The sequence below is a fragment of the Delphinapterus leucas genome, chromosome 19 (assembly GCF_059928025.1).
Source record: "Delphinapterus leucas isolate spDelLeu-1000000601 "Yukka" chromosome 19, BTC_Dleu_Yukka2, whole genome shotgun sequence".
NCBI classification, from domain to species: Eukaryota; Metazoa; Chordata; class Mammalia; order Artiodactyla; family Monodontidae; genus Delphinapterus; species Delphinapterus leucas.
The window spans coordinates 33,526,288-33,546,022 of record NC_143147.1 but is presented as its reverse complement, the minus strand read 5'-3'; the positions used below and the strand labels follow the sequence as shown (position 1 = coordinate 33,546,022).

Here is a 19,735-nt window from a genome sequence, read left to right as displayed (position 1 = left end):
TGAAATACTTCCCTGGGCATGACTAGTTCTCCCATGTCCATGTGTGCACAATCCTCTGTATGTCATGTTTTTCTTCACCTTTCCTCCTTTTCCACACTCTACCACCAAAGCACTTTGTTAACTTCCCCCGATCCTTCAAGACTTAGCTCAGGCCTTAGTGCCTAAGATTCCCCAGGTGGACGGTCTTCCTCTAATATCATCATACCTGTAACTCTATCATAGCACTCTTCACACTAAATTTTAACCATTAGGTTACTTACCTGTCTTCTTTCTCTAGACTGTGGATTCTGGAAAGTAGATTCTATATATTTAATCTCTGAATTTCCAGCCATCATAGTGTTTATAGCATGGTAGAGACTCAATAAATATGAGTGAATAAGTAAATGCATGGAGGCGATGTTTATCTTGAAATAGTACTGCCAAGTTATTAATATTTTCTTTTCTCCCCTAGGTTTCTGATTCATCAAACCCATTTCTTAATCGAATGCTCAACAGAGACACTATCACAAGAATAACATATAAAAGTAAGTTTGGTTCAATTTCCTATATAGCAACTATTCTATAAAGGTTAGTCCTGTCTGAAGTCAGAAAGGCAGAACTGATGATCTCCAAGGGACTCTTTCAGCTTCATGATCCTTTAATTCTGTAGAAAGTCACTCTGGAGAGTGAAGGTAGGCTAAGAAGCAGCTCATTTCAAACAGAAGCTCCCAGAGTGCCTTTGTCATCCACGCCTGTCTAAGGCAATAATGATTATTATGATGATGGTCATCATTATCCCATGGATTGGTAAAGAGCTGGGGGACTCTGCTAGCTGACAGACTCTACCATGTCAGCTGGCCACATTTGGGGCTTTGCCAATTATGTGATTGAAAAAGCATTCACCAGGTGGTTTGGATCCAACTTCAAAACATCCAGAAGCCCTCAGCGAGACCACATCTCCCTCTCTGTGTCATTGGGTCTCCCTTTCAGGTGGAGGCAGGGTGGCATTTTTCTTCATTTACATGTGTGATACGATGACCTAGAGAACTCTGTCCAGTTTCCTTGGGTTTCTAGAGTGTTTTATCCCCAGAATCCTTAAGCAAAAATGAGAGAACAGTGCAAAGTTGAAGGGAGTAGAGGGGAAAGGATGCTACTGTCTTCCACAGCAATCCCAGAGTTTGCAAGATTTGGGGATGGTTATGGGAAACAGCACACACCAAGGGAATGAAATAAAACAGTATAGGAAAAAAAACATTTAACTAATTAAGGGTGACCAGAAAAGTGGAATTCATGTGCCAATTTTGTACTTAATCAAGGAACTTCCTCACTTTGACTCTGTTTCCTCGTTTGTTAAGTGAAGAAGTTGAACTTCAGATTTCTAAGGTCTTTCTAAATCTAGGATTCTGAATATGATTTTTGCAAATGTAAAAAGCAACACACAAACATTCTAACACCTCACATCCCCTTTGCATATCCTCACTTGGTGGAGGCCACTGGTGCTTCTACCTCCAATGGTGACGTGGAAAGACAGAGTGAATGCTTACAGATCTCACCTCAGACTGCTAGAAGGAGAGTATGGAGAAACCTTCTCGTTCAATTATTCATCCATTCAGCAAGCATTTCCTGCACACCTGCCTCATGACAGGCACCAAGTGAGGCTCCTGGAATAAAAAGATGGGCCAGACACCAGCCCTCCCCACAGGCACTTGCTTCCATATGAAGTCACTTCCATATGAAGAGGTTGGGGTTGGGGACGCTGGCGGTGATGAATGAACCTGGAGAATCACCTAGAAGAATTAAGTTATCTCCAAAACCATACCACCCTGCCTCATCAGTACCCCTATGGAGTCCTCTCTAAGTTCAAACTTAGATTGATCAGCAAAGGGAGACATTTCTGTCTTGTGTGCAAATAGTTTTTATAACTGCCCATAAAGGATTATTAGTTTTTTTAACTTTTTTGATTAAAAGAGCATAAAAATTAAATAAAATGTTTTCAAATAATCTTGAATTTGCAGTTTAGAGACCATGAAAAGCCATGAAATCATACATTAAGCCTCAACACACAATCTAAGAGATTGCCAGCTACAGAGTCAATCATTAATGGGACTTCCCTCCCTGCCCCACCCCCTAGCTCTGGTCTGATTAATATTAAGTGATGTGGCTGCTGCCAAAGATGAAAGCATCCATATGGGTTTGTGCTATGGGAAGATGACCTTTCTTATGAACAGGTATCAATTCTGATGCAAATAGGGGCTAGAGAGCCAGGATGACAGATCTTCTTGGAAACAATGATGAATAGCAGTTATGTGGCTGAGGGGAACTTCAACTTCATCTACTTCAAGTGAGATGTTCCTGATGACTCATCCCCATTGGGTCTGTAGGAACTGAAAAGGACAGACTTTGGCAATAGCTGAAGAGGATAGCAAAGTTAAGACCAAAGACCTTCATTCATTTGTTCACTAAATATTTGCTACAAGTATTTATTAAGTGGTCCTGCGTGCCAGGGAATAGAGAGATCAATAGAACATGTTTCCCGTCCATGAGCCCCTCACTCTCTAGTCAGAGAGACAAACATATCATAGTGTTTCATAAAGATTTGTATAGCAGGGGATTTCCCAGGTGGTCCAGTGGTTAAGAATTCACTTTCCAAAGCAGGGGATGCGGGTTCAATCCCTGCTTGTGGGAACTAAGACCCCACGTGCCATGTGGTAACTAAGCCCATGCACCACAACTACTGAGCCCGCGCACTCTAGGGCCCGTGTGCCACAACTAGAGAGCCCACATGCCACAACTACTGAGCCTGCGAGCTCTTGGGCCCGTGTACCACAGCTAGAGAGCCTGCACACTGCAACTACTGAACACACCACTCTAGAGCCTGTACGCCACAACTAGAGAGCAGAGCCCTCATGCCACAACTAAAGAGCCTGTGCACCACAACTACTGAGCCCATGCACTCTGGAGCCCACATGCCACAACTAGAGAGAAGCCCGCGCGCCACAAAGAAGAGCCCAAGCACCACAATGAAAGATCCTGCATGCCGCAACTAAGACCCGACGCAGCCAAATAAATAAATACATGTCTAAAAAAATTTAAAAACTTTGGGTAACAATTACAATGTATTAAAAATAGGAACAGAGCTCTTTGGGATCATAGAAAATCTGCCTAAAATTCATGGCAAGGTAATACATAGCAATTGCACTTCAAATAAGCACTGAATAGATGAGTAAACATTTGGTAAGAAAAGACAGCAAGAAAAGAGGGAGGGAGGGAGGGAGGGAGGGAGGGAGATTCCAAGCAGCATATACAAAAGCAAGAAGAGCATTTAAAGGACTCAATAATTCAAAGGAAGGAACTTTGCTTTCATCAGCTCTTCCTCTCTGCCCACAGCACATCCAATAAACATTCATTATGGCCTGAATAAATGGAGAAACGAATGGCCCCCTATGGGGGCAGAGGGAATGGCAGGAAAGATGGTCTGGAGTCAGATCTTGAAGGGTCTTGAGAACAGGCTAAGGAGTTTATGCAGAAGCATATTTGAAGAAATGCCCTCACTGCCCTAGACATAGGCTCCTAGAAGTGGGACTAAGAGAGAGCAGGAGCGCCCCCTTCTCTTGTCCCATCATCTATCTGTCAGGGCCAAAGGGAACTAAAGCAAGATAAAGAGACCCAGTATGGGGAAAGGTAACTGCTTTACATCCCTAATCACAGGTATTTTGTGCTTTTACACTGTTGGGGAATAATGGAGGTATTCCCAGGAGCACTTATCACATACCTGAAGGAAGTAACACTGCAGGGATAATTATTGGCCTGACATGTGGGAATGGCCTAGACACTGTGATGCCCAGGACACTGTGGCTGAAAGGGATTGATTTTCTCAGAAGGAAAGCACTAGCACTCTTCCCTCCAGCTGAACGCCCCAGGGCAGCCAGCTCTTGGAAGGTTGGTCAGCAGATGGCAAGAAGGGGAGTTTCCTGAAACAGGAGTCATGCACACGGACACAGCCAGTGGGTAGGAAACACAAGCCTGGAAGTCCCCCCCGGAGGCTCTACAGGAAGCAGCAGGTTATTCATTGGCCCATGAATTCTGGTAGAGACAAAGACAACACCACTTGCTCAGGGGCAACTATCAGAGTATCCTGCTTTCATACTTTTAAGCAAGCAAGAAAGAGATGGGTCCCCACAGCTGCCACCCAAACACACTACCCAGGGACAACTGACTTTGGCCCCCACCCACTCTCCCAACCAGCCCGTTCTTCTGATGCTACCCAGAACTGCACCCCAGCATAGCTTCAGTCTGCCATACTCACGCAGCTGTGGTACCCACTCTGCAAAGTGCTCATCATCAGGAACAAGGAAGAGATGCTAACCAAACTCTTTCTGCACTCTAGGCTCTGTGCTAGAGCTTTATGTGCAGCACCTTACCTGGTGCTCACAAAGTCCCATCCTCAAAATAGATACAATTGTTATACCAGTTTATAGATGAGGAAAGCAAGGCTCTAAGAAGTGAAGCCATTTGTCAAGGACACACACCTAGTGAGTGGCTCTATTAGTCAGTAACATCTGCATAATAAACAAGCATTCCGCAATAGGCATTGATTTCTCACTACTGCATCTGTGGGTTGGTTAGAGTGGCTCCATACGTCTGCAGGTCAGTTAGGGCAACTTGGCTCCACAAAGCTCTCATTTTTCTGGGATCAAGTACTTCTTATGCTGGGGGTCAGAAATGTGTGATGTTCCTTAAGACCTAGGCTTGAAACTCACACACTGTCACTTCTATCCACTTTCCACTGGTCAAAGCAAGTCACATGGCCAAGCCCAACATCAAAATACTCCCATGGAGTTGGGGCTGAGGAGGGAGTGAACATTTCCTGAACAATAATTTACTCATCCATAGTGAGAGAGCAAGCATTCCATCATAGGTCCTCCCGGGGACTTTTCTATGCTCTTACTTTCCTACTGTCTTCCTCCCTAAGGAGCAAGGAAAGCTAAGCTCTGAGGTCTTAAAACTAGTTGTAATGCTGATACTTTCACATTACATGAAGCTTATCGGCATGTTCTTCTCTTAATTCCAACCTTAGTTCAGTTTGAAGAGCCATCTCTTTGCTTTTTGCACTTGTTTCCACTCTGGAAGGGACATAAATTATGCACAGAACTTGTGGGTACTTTAAAAGTTCAGGCTCATACCATCCTAAGCCCCCTGCAGCTCCTGTCTGTCCCTTGGCATGGGACTACCAGTGGAAACCACTGTCATTCAAGGGAACACAGTGGCACTGCCATTATTAGGCACATACAGAAACCAGAGAAGGCATAGAGGTTGGTACTAGATGGGTCAATCTTCTCCATCAGTCTTTCCCTTGGAGGCCATTTGTAATGAAAAGTCAATCTAAGACTCTGAGCAGAGAGTGACATGATCTCCTGACAAAAGGATCTCTCTGTTTGCTTGGATAGACTATAGGGGCATGAACAAAAGTTGGGAGATGATTGCAGCAATGTTGATCGTGATCAGGCCAACTTAGGGGAGGTGATGAGAAATGATTGGGTATATTTTGAAGGAAGAGCCAAGAGATTTACTGACAGATTGGGTGTGTGATATGAGAGAGAGGAGTCAAGTATAACTAAGGTTTTTAGCCTGAGTAAATGGAAGGAAGACTTTTCCATCATCTGAGATGGGGAAGGTTATGGATGAAGCATATTCATGGGTAGGAAGGGAATCAGAATTTCAAATATGTTAAACTCAAGATGGGCATCAAAGAAGAGGTGTGGAGTATAGGCAGGTGGATATATGAGTCTGGATTTCAGGATACAGAATTACAGATATAAATGTGGAAGTCATTGGGATTCAGATGGCATTTAAACCTGGGTGAGATCATGGGAGAGAATAAATAGAGAAGAGAGGCGGACATATCCTCACTTTTGAAAGATCCCCATGACTTAAGATTGTAAATAATTTCTAAAGATATCTTTTAAATCCTACCCTGGAAGAGGCTCTGGTATGTCTGTCTCATCAACTGGCTCAGGAGGTACAAAGAGGCAGGGGTAAGCATGGAAGCATGGGGTGAAATCGCTACAAAATGGCAGCCAGTAGGCACACAATCCATTTGCTTGATTTGAACATATATTAGATGACTAGGGAGAAAAAAATGAATTGTGCAAAATCATTCTATTGAGCCAGTTGAGAAAAATCAATGCCAGGTAATCCATAAAAGAAGGAAAGAAGGAGAATCTTGCCAAAAGGACTGGGAATTTTGGAAGCCAACATTCTGGTAAAAGCCACTATAATTATGGGATGCAATGTGTTCTAGTGAAGAGATATAGAACTAAGCAGACCTGGGCTCCTGGCTCTACCACTCTTTTCTGTGTGGATTCTGGCAAGTTTCTTAACCTCTCTGAGATAATTTCCTCATCAATAAAATGAGGATACTAATACTGACATTGAGAGTGTTGGGATGAGGATTAAACAAGGCAATGAGTCAGTTGCCTGGACGTTGACTGGTATAAACCAGGTGCTTAATAACATGTGTTTCTAAATTATCCTAGGTATGTTGTGGTCAAATCCAGCTTCCTGGAGAGTGGGAGGCAGGTCACTATAAAACTAAATAAAAGTTATTGTCAAGGTGAATGTAATACAGGGCACACAAACAACAGAGCTTGTTTACTCTAATGAAACCCAGCTCCTGCATGGGACCCGTACATTGGATGGCAATAGCCTAGTGAGCTTCCACTCTCTTTGAAAGCTTGGATTTCATATGTCTGAGCAAATCTTATAAAACACTCTCACTAACCCAGACTGACGATGGAAAAGACCAGCCTGAATTAATTTCAGGCTGAATTTAGAAAGTCTTCTAAAGAAAATCCATTTTATTAAAGTTAAATTCGTCTTCAACAGATTAAGGGTCGAGACTGAAATCATGGCATTGAAAAATGGATTTTCTGGAGGAGATATTCGTAATTTACTTGAAGTATTTTAATTGTTTAGTGTAATGTATTGGAACAATGCCAATATCCCTCCATTTTCCTTGTGTTAATTAATAAGTAGGCACAGAGCCCCAATTACATAAAAGGTGACATTCTTATCATTTGATTATCCACCTGATTTCATGGGGCCAGCATTATTTTTTTTTAAAGAATATTTATATTTTCAAGTGGAGCAAAGAACCTTCTTAAATGGGTAAGAGGGAACAGTACACATAAATGAATGCTTTCTTCCAGGGTCTTAGGACAGTGGAGTATTTTAGTAGCTTCATTCTCTTTCAGTTTCATATACTCCATTCATTTCATAGACAGTAAATACAATGGTGAACTTCAGTCCAATAAGAATCCAAAAGATTATAGATTCCAAATTTGAAAGGGTCTGATTATTGTCTTAATACATATTTCCAGCAAGGAAATAAAGGCACACAACTCAAGTTGTTTTGAGGAAAGCTTTTAAACATGGTGTTTTGAGCCCTTTAAAAATCTTTTTTCAAACTTGCCTGTTTATAACTTTGCTTTAGCCCCCCCTACCCCAACCCTGACTAAAACATGAATGTGTAGGCAAGGATAGACCAACCTGTAACTGCCTTATACTTCTCAGTTCCTTGGGAAGTGTTCTGTGCACTCACTCCTCAGAGGAACACAGTGTTAAATGTGATGAAATATCAGCAGGGAGCTTAAGCATGTTACTCCTGGTGACTTTCTCTATGCTTAATTGAACTTGTGCTTTCATTTCAAATGAATGGATTTGGAAATGTTTTCACAGAATGCAAAATGCAGCATTCCACTCCCCACGTTGCAATCCAAGTAGTAACTATAGTCAGCAAGGAAAAGGAACATCTTACCTCCATTGAATCCAGTTCTCGGAGGCCCTCTTTTTCATTTTTCATTTGTATAAAATGAAAAATCATATTACTTTATTCTTTAGCAATTGCCTTTTTTCATTTCAGTTGAATTTGCCTCAGATTACAAGAGGAAATGTCATTCCATATGAGAAAATTGCCAAAGAGTTCCATATTAATCAGAAGTTAGTCCAGTATTGATTTCTGGAACTGCTGTGCCTTTTTCTCACTGACACCATTCTCTTTGAATGGGAACTTCATAATCAGGAAGCCGGGTGATGTTAAATCTCATCAATGTCACATAAGTTAACACAATGCATTTACCAGAGGCTGCCATCAAAGTTCAGACTAAGGGAAAGGTTTCCCCGCTATGTGATACTAGGCATTTCATCATGGTGTGTTTCAAAGAAAGAAAGAGAGAGAGAGAAGGAGGGAGGGAGGGAGGGAGGGAGGGAGGAGGGAAGGAAGGAAGAAAGAAAGGAAGGAAAGAAAGAGTCAGCTTTAGGAGTTGTGTCCAAAATTAAGAACTCAGTATAAGATAAGGCATAGATTCAGCAAGAGCATGTCATAAAATCAAAAGCACAGCTGTTAACTTCTCCAATCATTTGAAAGGATAAAATGGGGCTATCAACTGTGTATAAATATTCTCTACCTACTGGTTATCCAAGGGGTCTTCCTGTGATGTAGAGGTATATCCAACATATTGAAAAAGTTACAACACTGTCATATCAAAAATTTGACCTACAGAAGAAAAATTTATCTATGTAAGCTTGTTTATATTGAAGGATATTTGGGGGTCTATAGATTATTTTTTAACTTAAAGATGACTTTAGCAATTATCCAGAATGTTCTTGTGCCCACAAGTAAGAGGTTACATGACTTATCCATGAAGAAAGAGTAAGTTACTGGCAAAGCCACAGTTGGAACTTAGACTTGAATTAAGACTCCTACTTGAAGTCCAGGGCTTTGCCCTCTATATGATGATGATGATGATAGATAGAAGATAAATAGATGATAGATAGATAGATAGATAGATAGATAGATAAATAGATATAGATAGATAGATGATAGGAAACCTCTCTATAAAACTACTCATGAAAATTTATTTCATGCCATCACTTCCTTTCAGTAAATATCCTTAAAACAAGCAGAGGCATGCATGATAAGCCTATTGGCCTCTGAGCTTCACCCCAAATTTTTATCTCTCTGTTTATAAACAGCTCTGACCTCTAGATCTTTGGCATCCTTACTAATGAATAGAGCCTTGAGAATTTGGAGAGCAGAATCCACCTTTCAGGACATTAGTTCTTGGGCTCCTTTCTGTCTACCATGACCAGAGGATAACACTGACACGCACAAACTGTTGGTTTTCTGCTGGCTGCTGCATGGACAAGGTAGTCTGTGGGTAATAATTACTTCCTGACCTGGTAAGCCATGGAAGACACCCCAGTGTTCCTTGACACTAGGGCTGAAAACTTTCTTGGGTCCCACTGCCTCTTTCCTGCCAAATACATCAAGCAAGTCATTGTGGGGAGAAAAGAAGATATAAAAAGGTAGTCAGTAGTTCTCAAATTCCAATCCCTAAAAGATAAAACAGTGATTTAATGTCAGCCTTTGAGGCAGAATGGTGAGTCATGAGGACAAGTGTTATATGTTAAATGCACACATTACAGTTTCAGCAATGTAAACGCAAAGGTGTGTTTGGTGCAGAAACAGTAACACCACATGGAGACAGGCAACAGTCTCCATCTCATTCTGAGATCTGGGGTATGACATATTTGGGAGTAGTGGTGAGCAGCATGTATTTAAGCTAATGGTATAGACTGAAGCCTCAGAGATTTTCTCCCATAATCTGACAGATGATGTTGCCTCTTCCTCCTTTATTGTCTGTCCAGAACCACCAGCAGGTGAAGCTGCTGGGCAGAAACCATTTCATTCATGCATGCAGCCAATGTTTAATGAGCACCCACCATGTAGTGGACCCCATGGTAGGGCTTAGGGAATCGGAGATAAAAGATGGAAGCCCTTCTCCCAAAGGATCTCACAGTTTACTGGGACATTCAAATAGGTTAGTTAATTATTGGCAAGCTAATTCAGTAAATATGGTGTAAAAGGAAGGCACTAACCCAGTGCAGGAGAGCCAGGAAGGCTCGGGGAGGCCAAGCAATGGTTATCTCAGGGAAGCTGGGCAAGGATATTAGTATTGGTGAGTACTTGCCATGGGCCAGGCAGGCCCTGTGCCAAGTACTTGAAAAGTGTGATCTCATTTGTTCCTCAAACAACTCTGTGAGGCAAGTACTCTGTCTTAGGCAGGTCAGCCTGCTATAATAAAGCAGCATAGACTGGGTGGCTTATAAACAACAGAATTTACTTCTTATAGTTAAGTAAGGATGAAAATATGAGATGACGGTGCCAGCATGACTGGGTTCTGGTGAAATCCCTCTTCTGTGTTGCAGAATTCTTGTTGGATTTTCGCATAGCAGAAAGAGAGTGAGAGAGCCCTCTGGGGTTGTTTTTAAAAGGACACTAATCCCATTCATGAGGGTTCCACCCTCATGACCTAATCACCTCTCAAAGGCTCTGCCTCATAATATCATCACATTGGGGATTAGGATTTCAATCTATGAATTTGAGGGAGACACAACCATTCAGTCCACTCTCCACTCCAACCATCTGCATACTGAGAAACTGAGGCTCAGATGGTTACCTGCATGCCCAAGGTCATGCAAATGGTGAACAGCAAAGCCAGCACTGAAACTCCAGTCTGAGACCAAAGTTCACATTCTTCACACAGGGGTTTTTCCAAGTTCTGTAGTGTGAGGAAATTAAAAGGGCAAAGATGAAGTATGCATATTAGCAGATTCATGGGAAGAACAAAGTGGTGAATGAGGACTGTGGGAGGGTAGAAGCTGCCATGTTCTGTGGCAACCATTGCACATCTCACAGGTGACATGGGTGAAGAGGAATTTCCTGGCAGGACCACAGCAGCAGAGCCTGGGATATCAGCACAAGAGTGTTTTGGAAGCAGGTTTTTCCCCTGCTATGTGGGTTAAATCCATGAATGTAACCTGTTGTTCCTGGCCTTCCCCCTGACCCCAACACACACACACACACACACACACACACACACACACACACACACCAACCCTGTCCTCAAATACAGATGAAACACAGAGGCTAATTATAGTTTCAGAAAAACATAAATGTTGTTTTTCTTTACTCTAGTCATGCCTGGAATGCCCCTTATTCTACGGTCTCCTTCCATCTCTCCTCCCCACCACCCCTAATAAAATAAAATACAATAATAGCAGACACAGACCTACTAGAGAATGGACTTGAAGATATGGGGAGGGGGAAGGGTAAGCTGGGACAAAGTGAGAGAGTGGCATGGACATATATACACTACCAGACGTAAAATAGATAGCAAATGGGAAGCAGTCGCATAGCACAGGGAGATCAGCTTGGTGCTTTGTGACCACCTAGAGGGGTGGGATAGGGAAGGTGGAGGGAGGGAGATGCAAGAGGGAAGAGATATGGGGACATATGTATATGTATAACTGATTCACTTTGTCATAAAGCAGAAATTAACACACCATTGTAAAGCAATTATACTCCAATAAAGATGTTTTAAAAAAAATACAATAATAGCAGCATGCTAGAGTACCCAATATGCTCCAAGTGCAAGCTTGGTTAAACAAATCACATTGACCTTTAATAAACATGTGCCAAATGCTTCCTTTTCTCATTCAATATGTTAATCTTCAGGCCAAGCCACCATCAGAGGAAAGATCATTAAGTGCAAATTTGATCATGCTACTCCTCAGCTTAAAACATTTCCGTGGCTCCACATTGCCTACAGGATGAAGCCCTAATTCCCAACAGCACAGAGAAGGACCTTCTGGGTGTGGCCTGTACTGACCAACCCCCCCCCCCGCCTTATTCCTCACAACACTCCTTCCCCTGCATCTTACCCATGTACTAGCTGTCCTGAGTATGCGCTGCTCTGTGTCTTTAGCTTTCTTTACTGTGACCATCTACAGTGCCCTTGACAGCCACCCTTACCAGCCACACACTGATTCCCTCCTGCTGTTCAAGATACAGTTCAGGTCAGCTCCTCAATTAATCCTCTGCAGTCCCACCCGCCCCCAGGCATAACTGACAGCCTCTCAATGTACCCAGTGCAGATATATATCACTATCTCTGTGGTTTCTTGCTGTATTCACTTACATTACATCCTGCTTGCCTATACTTAGCTTAGTGCCTGACACATACTAGGGGCTTAAGAAATAGTTAGAGCCAAACGGTGGCTACTCAACATAAGCTTGTTGTGTTGACACCTGATCTAACTTCCAAGGACCATCACATCATTGTGTACTCTGGGCACCACAGTTCTGTCATGGAACCATCTGACTGCACAAGTCAGAGTACAGATCCAGCCCAGCTATATTCCAATCACTATGTCTCTCTTGGGTTTGTCTTGATTCCCTGGTGCTTTGATAGAAAGGTAGAAACATTTAAATGGAAAGAGAAAGAAAGCCCATTCTCCTACTGTTGGTGTCCTAATCCAGCTTGACCAATCTCTCTCATGGGCATTTTGTGGACAGAGCCCCGGAGAAGTTCATTTACCCTATAAGGGTAGGCAGAGGCCAGCAGAGGCAGTTTAGGATGAAGCAGGCTAACTGGTTTTATTTGCATTGTTCCAAACCACTGGATCAGTTGACTTGTCCTTAACTCAGTTGGCAAGCAAAGGAGCTCTGAAATCCAAATTTCCTTGGCAAAGATGGTTCTTTCTTATCAGAGAAACTTGAGTGAGAAATTTCTGGAGGAAGAGATGGGGAAGGTAAGGGATTTTTGCCCAGGAAAATGGATTAGCAGCATTAATGCTCAGGATAAGTAGGTACAGCCTGGGCCAAGATGCATTTATCATCACCACCCTGATATTAAGGTCAACATATTATATATATTTTTGCAATTTGTTATCTGTCTCTTTAGCTAGAATGAGGGCAGGCATCTATTCTTGTTCACTGCTCTACCCGCAGAGACTAACCCGGTGTCCAGCACTAAGAGGTACCTAGTGAACATTTTTTGAATGAATGAATGACTTTGGCCTGGAAGTCAGGTGAGCTGGATTCCACTTTCCACTCTGCAGTTACCATCTAGCACTCTGACCTTGGGCAGGTCACTCTGCCTCTCTGATCTTCAGTTTCTTGTCAATGAAGATGTTATTATATGCCTGACCAATCTTACTAGGACAGTATGAGGTTCCAGCTGTATGTGAAAGTCCTTTTTTACCATTATACATACACAATACTGAATTTGAGACATTATATCAACCACCAAAGAGTCAGTCCTTTCCCACTGGGAGTTGAACACATGGATGAGAAAATGTATGTGAACCTAGGAGGACTGGAGGAGCAGGTCTTATCCCTCTGCCAGCCAGGCTTTGGGTCCCTGCCATGTGTTCTTCAGGCTCCTTGGGCCGGCCACAGTGGTGGACACTCATGGCAAACCAGTGGGTGCAAGACTCCTGAAGACATAGATTAGAGATCACTGGGGTACAGAGAGCAGTGGAAACCATGAATGTAGATGGGCTATGATGAGAATATGGACTGAGGGAAGAAAGAGCCTTGGATTGATCCTTGGGAAAAGCCAACATTGAGAAAAGCAGGTAGAAAATAAGAATCCAGCAACAGAATCCTGGAAGGAATGGCCAGAAAAATAGGAGTCCCAAGTATGGTGTTTTAGAAGCCAAGAGAAGAGAGAAAGAGTCTGCAGAAAGAAGGGAGGAAGGATCATGAGAAGAGAAGGAGAGAAGTTCATTGAAATTTATTGACATTTGAAAACTCCAGTACATTATAATTTTATAAAAATACAACCAATGAAAAAAAAAAATACAACCAATGCATTGAATTGAAAAATCAGAACGAAATATACCAACATGTTAATGGCAATTGTTTTATGTGATCAGAGTTATTATTTTCCTCTTTCTTTTTTCCATATAGTCTTATATGTATTTATGTTACTTTTATAATTGAAAAAGTATATTTAATAATAAAAGATATATGAGTGTGAATACCTTGAATAGGTATAGGACAAAGAGTTATCTGTATGGGCCTTATGGAGAGGAGAGCCACAAAAATGAAATCAGTTGTTGAATTTAACAGTTAAATCTCATGGTAGGATTTGGTCTGACTTACTTTTCTAAAAATATTTTCTTAATGTTCTCTTAATTAAGCAATGCTAATAAATAAGGATGGTGACCAGGCAATGTTTTAACGGGTCCTAAAAGCCTTTAACTGTGTATTTCATTATGGCTATAATATTATGGGCCCAGGTATCAGGGACCATAACCAAGGACTTGGCTCTTCCTATTCTCCTTGTGGTAGACCACATTACTGTTCACCAATATTCATTGTCTCATCCTATGGGAGGAATGTGCTTCCTTAAATCTCTAACATCAGCCTTGGCCATATGATTTCTTTGGCTAACAAAATGTGAGCAGAAGTGACATGTGCCAACATGTGCCAGTGTTTTAAGGGCCAACATATGTTCCACCATGCTTACTTTTCCTCCTATCATTGTGAATCACAAGGATCTAGACAGCAGCTGCTCTGATAGTCTGGGTCCCAGAGTATGGACAACAATGACATGCAGGAAGCTCTCAGCCAACCTAGAATGGACTTGTATCCGAGCAAGAAATAGAAATTTTTTTGTTTAAAGTGATTGTGATTTGGGGAACTGTTTGTTACTGTAGCCCATCCTGAGAGTTATAGTCTTCTGGAATCTGAAAAGAAAAAATTATCAGCAACACCAGCACTTTCTCAAGAAATCTAATTCTTAAGTCTTTTTTATTTCTCTAGATGATGCATATTTACTACAGGGACTTAATATAGAGGAACTATATCCAGAGACCTCTAGTTTCATTACTTATGATGGGTCAATGACTATCCCACCCTGCTATGAGACGGCAAGCTGGATAATAATGAACAAACCTGTCTATATAACCAGGATGCAGGTGAGCTTCTCTGTGGTCTTTTAGCTAATGGGGAAGATGATGTGAAGACTGGCTGGGTTTGTGGAGTGCCTATTGTATTAGTTTGCTAGGACTGCTTTAACAAAGTACCACAAATTTGGTGACTTAAACAACAGAAACATATTGCCTCACAGTTCTGGAGGTTCTAAGTCCAAGATCAAGGTGTCTGCAGAGGTGTTTCCTTCTGAGGAAGTGAGGAAGAATATGTTCCATGCCTCTTCCCTGGTTTCTGGTGGTTTTCTGGCAAAACTTTGGTGTTCCTTGGCTTGTAGGAGCATCACCTCAGTCTGCCTTCATCTTTATATGGCATTCTCTTAATGTCTGTGTCTCTTTGTCCAACCCCCACCCCCACCCCACAATAAGGACATCAGTCAAATGGGGTTACGACCTACCCCAATCAGTCATATTAGATTAGGGTCCAACCCAGTAAGCTCATCTTAGCTAATTATATCTGCAATTACCCTATTTCCTAATTAGGTCACATTCTGAGGTACTGAGGGTTAGGACTTTAACTTTTTAATCTAGGGGTACACAATTCAGCTCATCAAACTTATGTTTAAAGAATCAGCATCTGGGGCTTCCCTGGTGGCGCAGTGGTTGAAAATCTGCCTGCCAGTGCAGGGGACATGGGTTCGAGCCCTGGTCTGGGAAGATCCCACATGCCGCGGAGCAACAAGGCCCGTGAGCCACAACTACTGAGCCTGCGCGTCTGGAGCCTGTGCTCCATAAAAGAGAGGCCATGATAGTGAGAGGCCTATGCACCGCGATGAAGAGTGGTCCCCACTTGCCGCAACTAGAGAAAGCCCTCGCACAGAAACGAAGACCCAACACAGTCAAAAATAAATAAATAAATATTTAAAAATAAATAAATAAAAAGAATCAGCATCTGGAAAGGCTTAGCATGAACTAATTATAGATGCACCCTACCTGTTTGAGTGAGAAAAGACAGCAGGGTTAGTTCCCAAAGTGTGCTCTACAGCTCTAGTGTTCAAAAGGCAGAGCAAAATGGGTAGTTTGGTCAAATATGTTTGAAAAAGCTTTATCAGGGAACCCTCTTGCACTGTTAGTGGGGATGTAAATTGATACAGTCACTATGGAGAACACTATGGAGCTTCCTTAAAAAACTAAAAATAGAACTACCATATGACCCAGTAATCCCACTACTGGGCATGTACCCTGAGAAAGCCATAATTCAAAAAGAGTCATGTACCACAATATTCACTGCAGCACTATTTACAATAGCCAGGATATGGAAGCAACCTAAGTGTCCATCAACAGATGAATGGATAAAGAAGATGTGGCACATATATACAATGGAATATTACTCAGCCATAAAAAGAAATGAAATTGAGTTATTTGTAATGAGGTGGATGGACCTAGAGACTGTCATACAGAGGGAAGTAAGTCAGAAAGAGAAAAAAAAATACTATATGCTAACACATATATATGGAATCTAAATGTTAAAAAAACGGTTCTGATGAACCTAGGGGCAAGACAGGAATAAAGACTCAGACATAGAGAATGGACTTGAGGACACGGGGAGGGGGAAGGGTAAGCTGGGACGAAGCATTGACATATAGACACTACCAAATGTAAAATAGATAGCTAGTGGGAAGCAGCCATATAGCACAGGGAGATCAGCTTTGTGCTTTGAGACCACCTAGAGGAGTGGGATAGGGAGGGTAGGAGGGAGACGCAAGAGGGAGGAGATATGGGGATATATGTATATGTATAGCTGATTCACTATACAGCAGAAACTAACATAACATTGTAAAGCAATTATACTCCAATAAAGATGTTAAAAAATTTTTTTTTAAAAAGTAGAAATAAAAGAGAAAAAAGAAATAAAAAGAGCTAATTCGATTTCATTGCTGGGAGGTTTCTCAGGGTCTTTAGAATGATATACATGTCAGTCTCCAAGAAGAGGCAATATGATATGTAACATTTCATAAACATATTTGAATGTGGGATTTTTTAGAGCATCTCACAGTATTCCTAGTTGGGCTGGCTAGCATTTCTCAGAACTGAATGGGAACTAGGAGATCTGGCCTCTGAGGCCAGCTTTACTAATGGCTCCTTATGAGCGCCTAAGCCTGTTGCCCCACTTCTTTGAAGTGAATTGTCTTCTTTGTAATGAAGGGGGTAAATTACATGAGTCTATTCTATGATTGCAAGGGTCTATAAAAACTCAGAGGAAAGATAAGCAAAGGAAGCAAATCCAATCTCCTTTACAGGATATGTATTTACAACCCAACAGCAATTTGAACAATTTGAAGTATCTGATGCTATCTGTATTTACTGGGACTCTTAGTGACTAGCAACCCCCTCCATCTAACTTCAGCTTAGAAAAAGGATTTATCCATGAGATACTGGGTCATCTTATGGAATTTAAGATCAGAAATTGATGTCAGGAAGTCACTGGAATCAGAACCCCAGAAGCCCTTTCTCTCTGTTCTCTCCTGCTCCCTCCTGCACCGTAGCTTCGTTCTCCTCTACTGCTAGAGAGTATTCTTTAGCTTCACAGTCCTGGGTGGAACATGGCTGCAAACATTTTAGTCCAGCTCCAGATCCTGATATTCACAGAAAAGGAACTGAATTAATCCAGCTTAGTTTAGCTCTGACTCCTGGACCAATCACTGTAGTTTGAATAATACCTGTGTGGGAGAACAATTCCCTGAATTACTGGACCCCAAGGTGTGATAGAAAGAAGAGACCCTGGAGAACACCCAGCTGGGTTTCCTCCTTTGACAGACAGTGTGTCATAGGACAGAAGAGAATCACTGACTTGTTCAGAGGCACACAGGAGCCAGGGAGCTTGAAGCAAGGCTCCCTCCAAGCATGGAGGCATCAGTGGGTTGTTCCCACTGAACCCATGAATCAGGGTCTGTGGAAGCCTCAGGTGCCCTTTCCCACACAGCTGGCACTGCCCGGGTTGGCCACAGTCTACATGGTCTTACTTCTTTCCTGGTATGGGTGGATCTCACAGCTGTTTCCTCTCTCCTCAGATGCATTCCTTACGCCTGCTCAGCCAGAATCAACCATCTCAGATCTTTCTGAGCATGAGTGACAACTTCAGGCCCGTCCAGCCACTCAACAACCGTTGCATCCGCACCAACATCAACTTCAGTTTACAGGGGAAGGACTGTCCAAACAACCGGGCCCAGAAGCTTCAGTATAGAGGTGGGTTCAGTGGCTCAGAGGGCAGTGGAGACAGGTCAAGCCCAGTCTTCCTGCTCACACCTACTGAAAGGCCAGGCACTATCTCCCATTGGAGGAGTCATGATTATAAGTGACATTTACATGGTGCTTTTCTATTGAAAAACTCTGTATTTCATAAACAGAGACAGAGATCAAATCTTTAAATCTTGTCTGGCTCAGGCAAGACAGCATTTTCATTGCCTTTTTACAGAAGAGCCCAGAGAGGCTGATGTTCCCAAAGTTACGTGTTAAAACAGGACAGCTAGAAGCATTAGTGCTTTTAGTTATATACACAATAGATCCCCTTTTCCCCTAGAAGGTGAGCAAATAATTCTGGATGCCAGGCCATTGGGACCCAATGAGGTGTGTGTATGAATGCATCTCTTTCTAGTGCTATGTCCCTAGAAGTGACTATAATTCCTACTAGAGGGGACATTCAAGATGCCTCTCACCTCCCATAACCCTCTGGTCCACACCCAGCCCTCGCTCTTCCCTTCTACACACTAAGTACCTATTGATCATTGTCATAAACTCTCAACATGGAAAGGAAGGTGGAGGAAGGACAGTGTCGTGGAGATGCCCCCAACCAGGAGTTAGGACACCCAAGTTGCTGCCATGGTTCTGACACTAACAAGCCATATAAACCCAGCCAAATCATTTAACCCCAGGGCTCTGGGTGTGTCTGAGAGAGAAAATTAAAGACAGAAATGTGGAGGAAGTTGGAGAGATAAAGTGGAGGGTAGAGGTGGTAGCTGCTTCTAAAGTTGCCTGGTAACATCCATAGTCCCCATATTTAGGCAGCACATTATTGTTTCAAAAGGGCTTCCCTATCCAGGCTCTCATGTGCTCCTCACGACAATCATGAAGTAGATGGAATAGGGACACACCCAGAGTGCCAACTTTTTCTGCAAAGGGCCAGATGGTAAATACAGGCTTTGTGAGTCATAGGGTCTCTGCCACACTCTGATGTTTTAGGGTGAAAGCAGCCATAGACAATATGTAAATAAATGGTTGTAGCTGTGTTCCAATAAAACTTTATTTACAAAAGCGGTTCACAGCTGGATTTGGCCTGCAGGCTGTCATTTGCCCACCCCTGGTCTAAAGCAGCACCATCCACTACGGCTTTCTGAAAGGATGGAAATGTTCTGTGTCTGCATTGTCCAATAGGGTAGCTACTAGCCACACGTGGCTATTGAATGTCTGAAGTGTGGCTAGTGTGACAACGCAACTACGTTTTCAATTTTATTTATTAATTTAGATTTATATTAGCCACATGTAGCTAGTGACAACCCTATTGGATAGTTCAGGCCTAGAGGTTCATAAGAAAGTGGAGAGGGTAGTTGGGATACATACAAGTAAGCAGACATTTAGAAAACTGTCCCTTCCCCTTTGGAGTAAGCCCCCCAAACTGTGTGTAAATTAATCCAATTATGCCTTGTTTTATGTTGTTTGTGTGTTTTGTTTTGTTTTTTTTCTCTCTCTTTCCAGTAAATGAATGGCTCCTCAAATAGGAAAGTAAGCCAAGAAGAATCCCACCTCAGTGAAATGCTACAACTGTGAATTGACGTAACCTAAACTGTCCCCTTCTTTCTTCTCTTTCTTTCCTCCCTCAAGCCTCATTCACTCTTTGGATCGGCCCTTTCTTCATGAAAATTGTCTGCAAAACCTTGGCAGAGGAATATATCTCTTACACACACTCACAAATACACACA

The 19,735-nt window shown here is 42.3% G+C and overlaps 1 protein-coding gene across 1 annotated transcript in view; it reads left to right on the top strand.

The window, feature by feature from the left end:
• CA10 (carbonic anhydrase 10 (inactive)) overlaps positions 1 to 19,534 on the top strand; it is a 107,803-nt gene extending 88,269 nt beyond the window's left edge. The window contains exons 2-3 of the mRNA XM_089901818.1: positions 17,831 to 18,005; positions 19,512 to 19,534. Coding sequence (XP_089757944.1) covers positions 17,831 to 18,005; positions 19,512 to 19,534 — 198 coding nt within the window. The remainder of the gene's footprint in view (positions 1 to 17,830; positions 18,006 to 19,511) is intronic.
• The last annotated feature ends 201 nt before the right edge of the window (positions 19,535 to 19,735 follow it).